Source organism: Medicago sativa, chromosome 8 (genome assembly GCF_051527215.1).
Source record: "Medicago sativa cultivar Bolivia chromosome 8, Bolivia_mono, whole genome shotgun sequence".
NCBI lineage: Eukaryota > Viridiplantae > Streptophyta > Magnoliopsida > Fabales > Fabaceae > Medicago > Medicago sativa.
This window is the reverse complement of record NC_140756.1, coordinates 73,085,977-73,100,397: the sequence shown is the minus strand read 5'-3', so window position 1 is coordinate 73,100,397 and position 14,421 is coordinate 73,085,977. Positions and strand designations below refer to the sequence as shown.

At 32.3% G+C, this 14,421-nt stretch overlaps 1 protein-coding gene and 2 non-coding genes across 3 annotated transcripts; all 3 read left to right on the top strand.

Moving 5' to 3' along the window:
- Positions 1–1,374: 1,374 nt before the first annotated feature.
- Positions 1,375–6,535, top strand: LOC146901310 (type I inositol polyphosphate 5-phosphatase 2-like). The gene is made up of 9 exons (XM_085732850.1): positions 1,375–1,427; positions 1,522–1,630; positions 3,251–3,341; positions 3,435–3,539; positions 3,843–4,575; positions 5,144–5,328; positions 5,603–5,711; positions 5,888–6,036; positions 6,108–6,535. The coding sequence occupies exons 1-9, from the start codon at positions 1,407–1,409 to the stop codon at positions 6,328–6,330; spliced, it is 1,725 nt and encodes a 574-aa protein (XP_085588976.1). The 5' UTR covers positions 1,375–1,406; the 3' UTR covers positions 6,331–6,535.
- Positions 3,629–3,779, top strand: LOC146901311 (U4 spliceosomal RNA). Its single transcript, XR_015024470.1, has one exon. It is a non-coding gene; the product is annotated as a U4 spliceosomal RNA (small nuclear RNA).
- A 2,915-nt stretch (positions 6,536–9,450) lies between the features above and the next one.
- LOC146901309 (U4 spliceosomal RNA) lies at positions 9,451–9,600 on the top strand. Its single transcript, XR_015024475.1, has one exon. It is a non-coding gene; the product is annotated as a U4 spliceosomal RNA (small nuclear RNA).
- Positions 9,601–14,421: the final 4,821 nt, after the last annotated feature.

Here is a 14,421-nt window from a genome sequence, read left to right as displayed (position 1 = left end):
AACATGTAACAAATATCGTGAAACTTTCGTGATAGTAATAATCACGAAGTTTACCATTTTCCATAAAACAACAATTTGTTAGTTTTCTATACCTATCGTGTGTGTGACTTGTGAGTGCACTGCGGTCAGCACATCTGAACCATCAAATGTGCATTGTACGGCCAAGATTCTAAGCTCAAACTTTAAGCTAAGAAATAAATAAATTCAAGTTTAAAATATGGACGGTCCAGATGTGATGAACGCGTGCAGACAAATTGCACTAAATCTAAATCCTATTGTCTAATTTACTCTAATCCTTTCATGAAAAATACCTAATCTTTTTTTTAATGAAAAAAAAACTACCTGCTCTACTCTATTGCTATTTTTGTTTGTTGAATTAAGCTCTACTCTACAGCTATTATTGAATCATAGTTACACTCTCGCTAGTTGCCTATTTGGGCTAGTTATGCAATAAATTAGAAAATTATGCAGGAACGGAGGGCAAAGGCAAACGGAAGATAAGTTGCGCCACTAATCTTTTTTGGATGGTAAAATCAATCATCTTGAAGATCGTTACTATAAAGATCGTTAGTTGTTAGGGGAATTCCTACTTTGTGGGGATCATTGACAATCCATGCACACCTAATCTGTATTTTTCACTTCTACATTTTGTGGCAGCAGTTTATTCTGATCCTGTCGTAGATGCTACTTTCTGCATTAATTATTAGCTAGTTGCTTGGACGAATTTGAAAAATAATATTTATAATCGGTCTATTGACTCTGATCTAATCGCTGTGAATAGTGAATATATTAGAAAATAGATATTATTCATCTGCTGATGTATTAATATCTACATTTTGTGGCTGTGGTGAATCTGCTAATGAAGCAGATATTAGTTTATGCATTACTCCTCTAAAGTAATAGCAAAAAAAAAAAAATAGCCACTTGGCTTATTTTATAGTTTTAATTTTAACTGTTCTTTTTATTGCCTAGTTGCTTCACTATGAAACACTACATTTTGTTTTGTTGGTGCAATGACAGTTTTTTTTTTTTTTTTTCAAACACCTTGGACAAAATATCAGCTGTTGAGGGTATGTTTGTCTATGTTTCATGTTGTTTCATTATCAGAATGTTATGTTGGGTGAGGACCGTTAGTAGTATTCTATTTTGTTCTTTCTTTTTGTCCTTAAGAAATTTGTGGTTGTGGATATCTTGCTGAAATTGTCACGTCACACATTTCTGTCGTTTTCTATTCTATACTATTAGTATCTTCTTTCTATAGTGCATGTCCCACTTTGTTTTGTTAATTATTACAACATGTGAAGACATATTAGTTAATTAGTGGCTAAAAGTTGTCACCTTTCATATTTAAGAGCTTTAGCTTTGACTTGAGTTATAGTATTTTGACTTGAAGCACAACGAAAACAATGAGGGGAAAACGCTCAGAGGTAAGCTTTAACATGCTTTGTAAACTTCTATTCTATTTTATGAGGATACATATATAAATTTTTGAAACCTTATAATTTGGTTTCATTAATGCAGGTGTTTTGGTCATCCACAGTGATGAAGAAATGGTTGAATATAAAGCAAAAGGTGTATGATTTTAGTGAAGATGAAGCTAACACTGAAACTGATGAGAGTGAAGATGATGGTGTGTGCTTCATTATGCACTATATATTCTTTTTTCCCTTCCTTTTAGTTGTTCATATAATTTGCCATCATATTGCTCTCTAGTTGTTGGTTTAATTGATGAGATATGAATAGAAGGAAAGAGAGGATATAGATATTTTAATTAAATATTCTCTTTTGATTAATATGAGTGAACCAGAACAGAAAAAAGCAATTGTTTACTAGTGTATTTTCTTTAAATTGTTAGTATTATATTGAGGGTGATTCTAATTGTCCTGGTTTAGTTTACAGAGAAGGATTTTCTAAATTAACTTTTTATACCTTTATAAGCTTTCATGTCATGCATTATGAGTATAGATTCATAAATTTGTTTGCTATATTGTGTTCCAGACTATGTCAATGCTTTGAATTAGTTTTCCACTCCTCCCAACTATTTTATACTCCCTCTTCGTCACACTTGTAAATTAAATATTTCTAAAAATAAACGTCACTTTGTACATTTGAGTTTAAGACAGAGACAATGCATAATATATGCGGGGAGTCAGGGTTTGAACCCCACACACCTTATTTATTCATCTTAAAAAGGTGAATTTCTAGCCACTAGTTTACTAGACTCCAAAAAACAAGTCACTTTCAATTTTCAATGAAATTCCTCCGTCTTAAAACGAGTGTCGTATAGGGATGGTAATTGGGCCCAAGTCCGATGGACACCCGTAAAAAATATCCTCATTGGGTAGGGTAAAACCCTGCTTTCATGGATCCGGGTAATTACCCACAAATTTAAGTGGGTATGGACGCGAGTAAGGGAATTATAATGCCCAGCTCCGCAACCCGCATACACATATTTATGTAATATGATAAATACTTTATTTATTTTCTGTGAACAATTAATTAATTTAGCTATTTAAACATAAACCTAAATCTAAAAACTGCTTAATACAGTAACCGTTCCCTCCTGTGTACAGTTTTTTAGGGATATTTTGGATGTTTTTTAATTGGTTAAATACCACGATTCGTACTATTTTATGAGTTGATTTAAAAAAAAAAAAAATAAGATCATAGTTTTATTTCAATTGTGATGTTTTTTATTGTCTTTTCATAGTTAAAATGTGGGTAATGGGTGCGAGTATGACACTAAAGTTGTTGCCCACGAGGATACGCGTTGGGTATGGGTATTTTTTTATAAACATGGGTATGGGAAGGTGCACTATAGTACCTTACCGATAGGATACCCATTGCCATCCTTAGAATGTCTATTTGATCATTTCACACTTATTTTTTTTTTTTTAACAATCATTTCATACGTATTATGAAAAGATGTTAAATGAGAGAGATAAGACTTTATCAAATTATCCTTATTAGAATGGTGGCTTTTTATGAAGCTGAAATTGTTCCTTGGAAAAGAAATGAGATGTTTTGAAGTTATGTTTTTTTTAATTAGTTAAATTAGTCTTCCAAAATTGACATGGGTGAAACGAAACACGCTGCAAGGTCCTAAACTAACACCACCAAACCAAACGTGCGACTAACCGAGAAAGTATATGAAATTAATATAACTGTTCTGTAAAATTAAATGATTAACTGTTATCGTGATGAGGTCATAGTTAAAATCGTTATATGTGTTTCAATATTTGTAATTCAGATACATCTTGTAAAGACTACGAGATGAAACAACACAGAAGAAGAAAATCAGAAACTTTGCGTGCTCAATACATAAATACCAAGGAAGTGAGGTATGATGCTAATATTATTGTTATTATTATCATGTGACCTGTCCTTAACTATAAAGATATTAATGAAATTAATTGTAATTGGATAATTTTCAGGGTAACAATTGGTACATGGAATGTTGCTGGAAAACATCCATGTAATGATCTTGAAATTGAGGGTTGGCTTTGTACTGAAGAACCATCAGATATTTACATTATTGGGTTAGTATGTGATGTCCCACATCGCTGATATCATAAACAACATATGTTTCAAACTATTATAAAAAGCTGAGTTTGATACAATAGAAAGCATCTTTGCGCTTGGGGCAATGACGCAGCTAATGAGGTTCTAACCGAGGCGCGTCTATTGCTGGTTGAAAACTATTTCCAAACCCCCTCTTAGGCCTTGGTTTATCCTTGGCCTTTGAGAATTTCTGGAAGGGCTTCCTTTGGGGTAAAGCCCTACATTTCAAGTTCAATTTTTTAAATTTGTTTTAATTCATTCTTATGTGTTGTTCCTATCAGTTTTCAAGAGGTTGTTCCATTGAATGCTGGAAATGTGTTTGGAGCTGAGGATAGTAAACCAATCCCAAAATGGGATGCAATCATTAGAAGAACTCTAAACAAATCTTCGGAACCCGGACCTAAAAAGAAAAGCTATAGTGCCCCTCCTTCTCCAATTAGAAGAAACTCTTCTTTTAATACACAAATTAATCTACTTGATAGTGCTTTAGACAAGAAGGAAGAAATAAAAAGCATAATTTCTATAGAAAAGAATCTTCAATTGAGTAAAATATATGACATTGATCTTCAAACTATACTTGATTGGCCTGAACTTCGGTTAGATCCAATCCATCATGTTGATTCATTTCCGAAAATGCGCAGAGTACAAAGCACCTCAGATACTGCTTCCTTGTATGGTTTTGAAATGAAAAGTTTACACCAAAGTTCTGGAAATTTGAGTTTGTTATGGAGCGAAAAGCAACAGGAAATAGTGCCTCAAGTATTTGATTCCATTCTTGATGTATCTGACATGTTAACTGATGAAGAAAATGATACTTTCTTTGAATTAGCGAATAATGAAGATGCTGATGGAATGATCGGTGTGAAATCACATCCTAAGTATGTTCGGATTGTTAGCAAGCAAATGGTAGGAATATATGTGTCTGTTTGGGTACAAAGAAAGCTAAGAAGGCATGTTCATCATTTGAAAGTTTCTCAAGTTGGTGTTGGTCTTATGGGCTACATGGGAAACAAGGTAACCTTGCACCTTTTTTATATTGAATTTAACATTATTTATCATAGTATACGTGTATATTTAATGTCTTCAAGGATATTAAGGTAGCTTGGTACATAAGTTTTAACAAACCTTGAGGATTGTGCTATGTTTTGTGCATTTTTATATAGAACAAAATTAAGGTCATGTTGATTCCATAAAATGGATGAAACCGAAAGAGAATTGAACAAAATAGGTTTGTTCATGTGTTATGTGCTACCTATGAGTTTCACATCAAATGTTAACAAAGGTACCATAAAATGTTTAGGGTACTTGTTCACAAATTGCATGTGATCAAAATATCTTATAGACGATAGATCTCGGTCATTAGGTTAAGATTGTATATCTCATATTTGATTCACTAAATAAGATTTTCAAATACAAATCATTTGATCTTGATTCAAAGACTAAAATCCATCGATAGTGTATATCAATCTGCAATTTTATATGTTGATCATAAGAAGACTCGTTATATGTGTGCATTTATTTATAGTATTAACATGCTCATTTTAACCTTCATATATGTGGTAACAAAATATTACTGATGCAGGGGTCTGTTTCAGTTAGCATGTCTGTTTTTCAGTCACGTATGTGCTTTGTTTGTTCCCATCTGGCTTCAGGTCAGAAAGATGGAGCTGAACAAAGACGAAACTCAGATGTTCATGAAATTCTACAACGCACTCGTTTCTCATCAGTCTTTGATACAGATCAACCACAGAAAATTCCATCACATGAGTAAGCCAGCTGTTTTGGTTTACTTTACAAATTATCCTTGACAATCATCTTGGAGCTTAACAAAAACAAATAGCTTTTAGAAAAATGTACAGATGAAAAGTAATTAAAGGATTTTAATTTTCAAACATTTTGTTAAACAACCATAATGAATGAATTCGATCTCGATCGCAAGTTGCATGTTCACTTAATTTTATCTTTTTTATTAAGATATATTGCTTATCAGTATTGTGAATGAAGATTTTGGATTCATTTATGACTTGCTTTTTGCTAACAGTCAAATTTTCTGGTTCGGGGATTTGAATTATCGTATCAATATGTCGGATGGTGAGATTCGAAAGCTAGTAGATCTAAAGAAGTGGAACGAGCTCATGAAATTCGATCAGGTGAGAAACATGAAACTTGAAGTCTCCAATATGATATATTCTAATTTTTATCTAGGCCTAAGTCTAGAGTTTCCAAAGTGGTTGCAAGTGTTAATACCAAACTTGGATTCAAATGTCTACATATAATTGTTTTCCATGATCCTTGAGGATTTCTAATTACTTCGCTTAATCTGCAGTTAAGCAATGAATTATGTAAGGGACATGTATTTGAGGGATGGAAAGAGGGGTCGATAAACTTCCCACCCACCTACAAATATGAATTTAACTCTGATAAACATGTGGGTGAGAACATACAAGAAGGTGAAAAAAGGAGAGCTCCGGCATGGTAAGTGCAAGCATGTGAATGTTTTGTTGTTGCATGAATTAGACACTATAATTATGCGTAAGATTATGCAGGTGTGATCGCATATTGTGGCTCGGAAAAGGAATAAAGCAACTTAAGTATCAGAGTGCAGAAAATAAGCTCTCAGATCATCGACCAGTTAGTTCAATCTTCTTGGTTGATGTTGAAGTAATTGACCACTGGAAGTTACACCGAGCTATAAATTTCGCAAGTGCAGTTGTACATCCTGATGTTTTCCTTAAAGAGGATGAGGATGAGGACTTGTCATATCAATAGATATACCAAACAAAGATTAAGGTATAGGAACATATCATCAATGATAAATATAGTTCCATTCCATCGTCGTATTTCTCTCTTCGACTGTACTATATCCAGATTCCAATTCATGAGAACTTTTGTATAGGAAATATATACTTTTGGTTATTACAGATAGAGTGATAGTCCATTGTACATTTCAAATTTATGACATATTATTACTTCAGTTGAAACTCTTTAATATATATTTCTTTGATAGAATTATTGCACGAATTTCTTTGTCAAACGTGAATGCTCTTCAAGATTAGGTGTGACCTATTGCCAGATCCCTTCATGGAAATTGGAAAGAGTGTTGAAGCTTGATGCCTGGACCAAACCTTGCTCCTAGTGTTCCTGTTTATTTCCCTTTTTTTCTTATCATCAGGGTCGTTCTTAGGAAAATGGAGGCTCGGTTCTCATAAACAAGAGAGGCCCCTGATAAAAATATGTATCTTTTTAAAAGAGAAAAAAAATTATATTATTTGTTTTATTTTATTTTTTGAGAGGATAATTATAATGTTTGCTGTTAAACTTTGCTATTTTATACGATTATTATGTGCCCAAAATTACAAGTGCTCTAAAATAATAAAAAAAATAGTGTTTTTATTTGTAAAGATGTAGTTTAATAGGTTGAGCAGTGAACTGAATTAAGGATATAATAGAGAATATGGAGGACATATGAGTATTTTGGTTGTATTATATGCTGGGAAAAAAATTAATGAGAGGTAAAAAAAAAAATTGAATGAAGAGAGTTGAACGAACCCATGACCTCAACGCTTTTTACACAATGTACACAATACACTGCCACTAGGCCGCTTCTGCACCATCCTAAGTTTTACAACGTTATTAATATATATTCCTATTTTACAATCATGTTACAAATAAAAAAAAAATATATTGGGCCCCCAAATTTTGGAGGCCCGGTTCAGTAGCGCTACTTGCACCCCCTAGGGTCCGGCCCTGCTTATCATTCTACCGAAAAAGTATATATTTTTTCATGGTTGTCAAACTCACGAGTAGACTTGTAGATTCGTACAAGTTTACGAGTCTAGAAAGTAAAAACGAGTGGAATCGCACATAGAATCATTTTTGTGGTAGACTCATGTAGACTCGTACAAACTCGCATAGACTCGCGAGTCTATGAGTTCATGAGTTTTTTTGAAAAAAAAAACCAAAAAAACCTCAAATTAAAAAAAAATTGAAAGGAAAAAACTTAGAGCACTATTTTCTTTTTCGATATCACTCTCAATTTAAAAACAAGGCTCTCATTCTCACCAAAGATAGAAGAATTTGGGTCACACTCACCTTCGTTGACGATATTTTCTTCTTCTTCTTTCATCGACCAAGTTATCTTGTTGCATATCGAAATATTATGGAAACAAATATTGCTAAAAGTGGAGGTGGGGACAATGTTGAATTAGGTGGAGGTTAAAATAATCTAAGTTAGATTACGGTTAATGATGAGTAAGGTGTTTAATCTGGGGTTGAGTTTGACGATGTTGGTGGATGCTGCTTACTTTTCTACTTTGCTTGCTCTAATATGAGGTTTTTTTTTGTTAAAAAGTTTGTTATGGAAAGACAGGCACGAGTCCCCGTCTTTCCGCTCTTCTTATTGTGCTAACACGTGTAGATTATGAACAATATTTTATAGAAATCTTATGTGTAAATTACAATTGATATTTTATATAATTTTTTTTATATGGATTAAAATTATAAGTATGTACTATACACAACAAACCATATTTATCTATTTCAATGACAACAATAATATAACAAATATAACAAAAATTCTTAACTTTTTTTTAATTACATCAATAATATTATAACATTATTATATGATCTTTCTTTAAAATAACATTATTATAGGAAATTTTTTAAAGGATATAATTGGAATAATAAAAAATTTAACCCAAAATCCCTTATTCTTTTTTTAAGGATATAATTGGAATAATAAAAAATTTAACCCAAAATCCCTTGTTCTCTTTTTAAGGATATAATTGGAATATATATGTCATTTATGTGTCACTTGCATATTTTTTAAAGTTAAATTTTCAACTTGGCACTAAAACCACGTCTAATACCTAACCAACAACTAAAAAGTTTTCCATCCATAGTAAATGACTACAAAGAGCAGAGAAACCGCAATCTTTAGATTTATCCAGTTACAACTCAAATTTTTCACTAATGCAAGCACATTTCGACTATAAGGGCTATCAAAACCGATCATTTGTTGAGAATACCATAAAAGAAAATGAGAATTTGCAGAAATTGGTATTGGTACAATGTATACCTTTGTCCGTTGGCTACTGGCGAGAGCGTTCAGTTTTAGGATCCAATAACAAAGGGGTAAGTTCAACTTGCTTTAAAATGAAGGGGGTGGAGGGAGATATAATGCTCGTTCGGTTGCTGGAGTGAAGGACCTAAGGAGTGAGGGAGATATTCTTTAATAAATCGGATGAGGATTTTACTTATTTTGGTTTCATAGCTCGAGATTGTATTACTTTATTGAATGAATTATATCCAAACTCGTTGGTAGAGTTTAAGAGGATACACACCAATGTAATGGCCCATGAGTTAGCAAAGGGTGGTTATATCTACGGCTGATTATTATGAATGATATGAGATAAATTTGTTTTCATTAAAAAAAAGGGTTATATTTTCACCTCCTGCAAATATTATAACAAATTAAAAACCAACATGTTAAAATCATCTTTTTTAAATCCATTGCCTAGTGTTTACTGTACTTTTGTGCGCTTAAGTCAAGTGGCAATAATCCGGTTAAATCTATGCGACGTAACAACGTCATAATATAAAGGGAAACCTTTTGTATTCCACTATGATGGCTTGGTTGCTTGAATTTTATAGTAAGACAATACAATTTTTGTTGAAGATAATTCCCACGCTATGACACAACACCTAATGACATAAATAAGAAAATATTTGAACAATTACTTCTTATGGCTAAACCTTGCATAGCGATAATGTAAGGATTGAACATATTTTGAAGTTTTCAGTGACAACAAATATGTCCCACATCGCCAACTTATTAAACAATATGTATTTCATATATTATAATTAGCTGAGCTTGGTGAAGAAGAAAGCATCTTTGTGCTTGGGGTAATGACGCAACTATTGAGGTTATAACCAAAGCGTGTCTATTGTTGGTTGAAAACTATTTCCAAACCCCCCCTTAGTTAGGCTTAGGTTTATCTTTGGCCTTCGAGAATTTCTAGAAGGACTCCCCACATGGTTGTTGAAACAAAAATCTTTTTAATGAATGTTTTAATGATAACAAACCTTATGGAATAAACACTAAGTTTTATGAATGGTGATCTACTAATGTTTGCACTTGAGTTTTTTCACAGAAGTTGACAAGAAAGAAGTCTCTTACAAGTGCATGTATATACTCATTGAAAGAATACCAAAACAGTAGTATCACAATCTCAAAGAAGATATAAAAAGAATATTGTTTGAATCAAATGAGTGTTGATTGAAGATTCAACAAGAAGATGAAGTTTATGATCAATTGACTCATCCTCATCACCACATGGTTTTCAACAAAGCCTTAAAGATTCGAGGAATAAAGGGTTAATATTTGAAAGGAATGATCTTCAAATATCTTCTAAAAGAGTTTAAGGAAAAGGCACAAAAGTTTCATTCAAGAGAATGATTGAATGCATGCCTAAAACTAAAACATCTCAAAGATACTCAATGGAGAAGAAACATTGAGATAAATCACATCATCAACAAATTAATTCAAGGTTAATTAACTGAGAATGTATTGTCATCTCATATAGAAGAGAACATTATCAACTCTGATGAAAGAATGTTCTCATGATGAGGATTCATATTACACTTGAAATTATTCTCATCATTTCATCAAAATGATTGAAATCAACTTTGAAGAGAAACCAATTCATGAATAAATTATTTATCAAGTCATTCATTAATGATATTGATATCAAAGAAGAAAATTCATGATCATATGCTTGGAGATTATATCATAAAAGATTTATGATGGTCCAAGAATCTTACATCACTATTCAAGATATGATTTGAAGGATAGAAATCAATCAAAGGAATTTTGACTTTGAGAAAGGTTTCTCATGTTCCTACAAATTTCATTCTTGTCATACAAAGTGAAGAAAACATCCTCATTTGATGTTTTAAAAGATAACAAAAATATTACAATTATTATTTTGTTATCCACTAATGTGTTTTGTGAGAATGTTTCAGTGAGAATAATATGGAGAACGTTCTGGTCACTGTTCACAAAGCAAATAAATAATTCTCGTCAAAAGACAAGTCATCAAAATAGAAAGCATGACATAACTCCAATACAAGAATTTGTCTTGGGTCTTAATGATTTTTGATCCATTTGAAGCAAAGCCCATTAAGGAATATGTCTCCAAAGTTACTGCCATATGACATCATCAAAGACATCATCTTATGACATCATGCAATGACATCAAGATTACATCATCATAAGTGGCCTCCAAGCTTCTACAAGAGAACAACATGTTGCACTTTTACAACTCATTACAGCTAGCAAAAGCGTGTCAAATATTTCTCAAGTCTAGCTGCATGCAGAGAACGTTCTGGAGAATGTTCTGCAAGTGCAAAATTTCATGCTTTCTCTCCAAGCAACTAAAGGAAGCACATTCTACATAGAAAAACGTGTCCCAACAGCTCTTTTATGCAGTGGGCAGCAAGTCTCTCATTCCTATAAATAGAGGAAGGCTATGAAGGTTAAAAGCAAGAGTTTTGAAAAAAGCTTTGATATCTCTCTCTCTCAAATCTAAAGAAATCAATCTCTTCATCAATTTTTCAACAAACACAAAGCAAACTCCATAATCTTTCACTATATTTTATCTTTATCTCATTTAATTGAGAACATCTTTTTGAGTTTGTATTTGTAAAAGGATAGTTTGTTTGAGACGCAAAGATCCAAACAACATCCTACAATATTTTTGTTTGAGACGAAAGATCCAAACAATCATCCTACAAAGAGAAACCTAGATCTCAAGTCTATTGGGCTTAATAGTTTGAGATAGAAAAGTTCCAACCTTTCTTGTGTGATCAAGAATTGTAGAAGCCTGCTGAGGTTGATAATACAGGTGTACTGGACTGATCTGGTGTGATCAAGACTTTATAGTGTTGGTTAGAAGTTTCTACCAACTGTATACTATAGTGGATAATCTCACACGAAGTGTGGGGACTGAAAGTAGTCGGGTTTGGTGAATCAGGATAACTCTCATGTGTTATTCTTCTTTCTCTTTCTCCTTCTCTTTCTCTTTTATTTTTACACTATATACACACACTATCACTTCTAACTAACTTTCCAGAGTTCTCTGGTCCTTCTATTGCTTTATTTATTCTAGTCATATATCCAGAGTTCTCTGGTCACTTTATTGCTTTATTTATTTCAGTTATATATCCAGAGTTCTCTGGTCACTTTATCGCTTTATTTATTTCAGTTATATATCCAGAGTTCTCTGGTCACTTTATTGCTTTATTTATTTCAGTTATATATCCAACTTTATCGCTTTATTTATTTCAGTTATATATCCAGAGTTCTCTGGTCATTTTATTGCTTTATTTATTTCAGTTATATATCCAGAGTACTCTGGTCACTTTACTGCTTTATTTATTTCAGTTACTCATTCCAGAATCTTCTGGTCCTTGTATTACTTTATTCATTTCAGTTATATAATCCAGAGATCTCTGGTCCTGTTCATTTATTACTTAGTTATTTATTTAAGTTATATTATTACCTGCTTAACCCTTACCAAGAATTTTCTTGAGTAATTATTTTCTTTCAGAATTAAAATTAAAAAGGGTCACAATTCAAACCCCCTTTCTTGTGACTATTTCTTCCACTTCAGTGGTAAAGCCCTAGAAGTTCCATTTCATTCTAGGAACTCTAAACAATTCATCTAAACCCAAAACTAAACAGAAAAGCTATAGTGCCCTATTAGAACAAATTCTTCCTTTGATCTACAAATTAATCCACTTGACATGGTAGATGAGGACTAAATAAAAATTTAGACAATGAGGATGAGATAAAATAAAAATAAGGAAGAGAAAAACATAATTGGTATAGAAGAAAAAAAAAATCAATTGAGGAACATATATATGACATTGATCTTAAAACTATTCTTGATTGACCTAAACTTCCATTAGATGCAATCCACAATATTGATTCCAATCCGAAACTGCGTAGAGTAAGCTATAATTAGTTTTCATTTAAAAAACATATTTATGTGCTACTTGAAATTTTATAGAATGATAAAATCTTAGTCTTTTGCATTTCTTACAAAATAGGATTACGTTTTGTCCATGTTTTTAACTTGGTCTATGTTGTTGAAAACATTGTAAAATGAAAATGAAATTGTAATATTTGATGAAATTTAAAATATTGTTGAAAATATGTTGTGTTTCAGCTTTTTAACTTGATTTTAATGTTGGAAACAAAAAATTGTATCGTCACGAAAAAAAACCGCATCAACCGATCCAATCCAAACCGCATTGGTTTGGTTCGGATTTTATTTTTAAAGTCAACCGAACCAAACCAAACTGCATGCTTTTTTTTCTTGCGGTTCGGATGACTCTTACCCTCAAAACCGAAACAAACTGCACCGCGAACACCACTAATGCTTATGGAGGGGGTATGGTTAAAGAAATTGGCTTATAGCCCAAACAGACTAACAACTCATTTGCCCCAAACCAAAACATAAAACCAAAACATAAAAAACAGCGACAACAACAAATGATCCATCAAAATGTTTGTTTATTTGACCATTCTTAAATTTTTTATATTTATTCTGTTCTTTGATTAAATTGGTTCAAAGTTTTGATTTTTATGCCATAAAGATTTTGACATGATTGGATTTAGTTTGATAGAATGCTTCATTGTATTGTATGGTTCAAAGTTTTGATTTGCATGCCATAAAGATTTTGACATGATTGGATTTAGTTTGATAGATAATGCTTCATTGTATTGTATGGTTTAAAGTTTTGATTTGCATGCCATAAAGATTTTGACATGATTGGATTTAGTTTGATAGATAATGCTTCTGGTTCAAAGATTTGATTTGCGCCATAAAGAATTTTATGCCATAAAGAATTTTCAAACTAAATATTATAATTTTATATTAAGATATTTTTGGCAAAAAATAAAGACAATTACAATTTTTAGACTTTACACACTCTTAATTCCCAGAATTTAATCAAAGAACAAAGTAATATAGAATAAATATAAATTTTTTAAGAATATAGATCTGGTCATATAATCAAACAAATAAATAAGTATTTTGATGGGTCATTTGTTGTTGTCGTTGTTCTTTATATTTCAGTTTTGGGAAAATGGGTTGTTAGTTTGTTTGGGCCTGTAAACCAACTTCTCTGACCACATTCCCATTTTCTATATTTGCATGTGCACACACTACGGTAGTGATTGGTTTATCTGTTTGCATAGGATCTGAGTTTTGTTCACTGGTGCGTGAATTTGTTGGATGCATCTTGATCTAGGTTCAACAAATCGTGTGTTTATCTTATGTAGCTCAAAAGGGCTATGTGCGTAGATGCTCTATTGGTAGTTATCGTTCATTGAGAATTGTATATGCTGCTTCACGAGCCATCGATAGATTGAGCTATAATTCCGTCATTTTTTCATCCCTCGATCTGGACAACGATTGGATTGGTTCAACCCGAAAGGGTGTTTATGACTTCTTGTATAGTGAGTTGTTGGAACTTGGATCATTTATGTGTTGCTAGACGATTGATACGCCTATTTAGATGCTCTAAACACCATCTCTACGTTTTTTGCAATTCGGTTTCACGTCTGCTTGCGCTGGATTATCAGTGATAGTTGGTGTTTTGAGTTTTGCTTTTTACCTTTTACGGTTGTTTATTCTTTATGGTTTACTGAGTCAGGTTCATGTCCCTCAGTCTTGTACTTCCTCTTTATTTTAATCTTATTTATATTTTGCCTGAAGAAAAAAAAATCCCCTCCCAAACTAACCCAAACTTCATAATGTAGTTGAGGCAGCAATTATGAAGATATATAATACA

Bases quoted from the DNA above. Each gene is read 5' to 3' on its own strand.
- LOC146901310 (XM_085732850.1), top strand. From the start codon at position 1,407: ATGAGGGGAAAACGCTCAGAG. The intron at 3,540-3,842 runs GTTAGTATGTGA...TGTTCCTATCAG, and splicing joins TCAGATATTTACATTATTGG to TTTTCAAGAGGTTGTTCCAT. The intron at 4,576-5,143 runs GTAACCTTGCAC...TTACTGATGCAG, and splicing joins TGGGCTACATGGGAAACAAG to GGGTCTGTTTCAGTTAGCAT.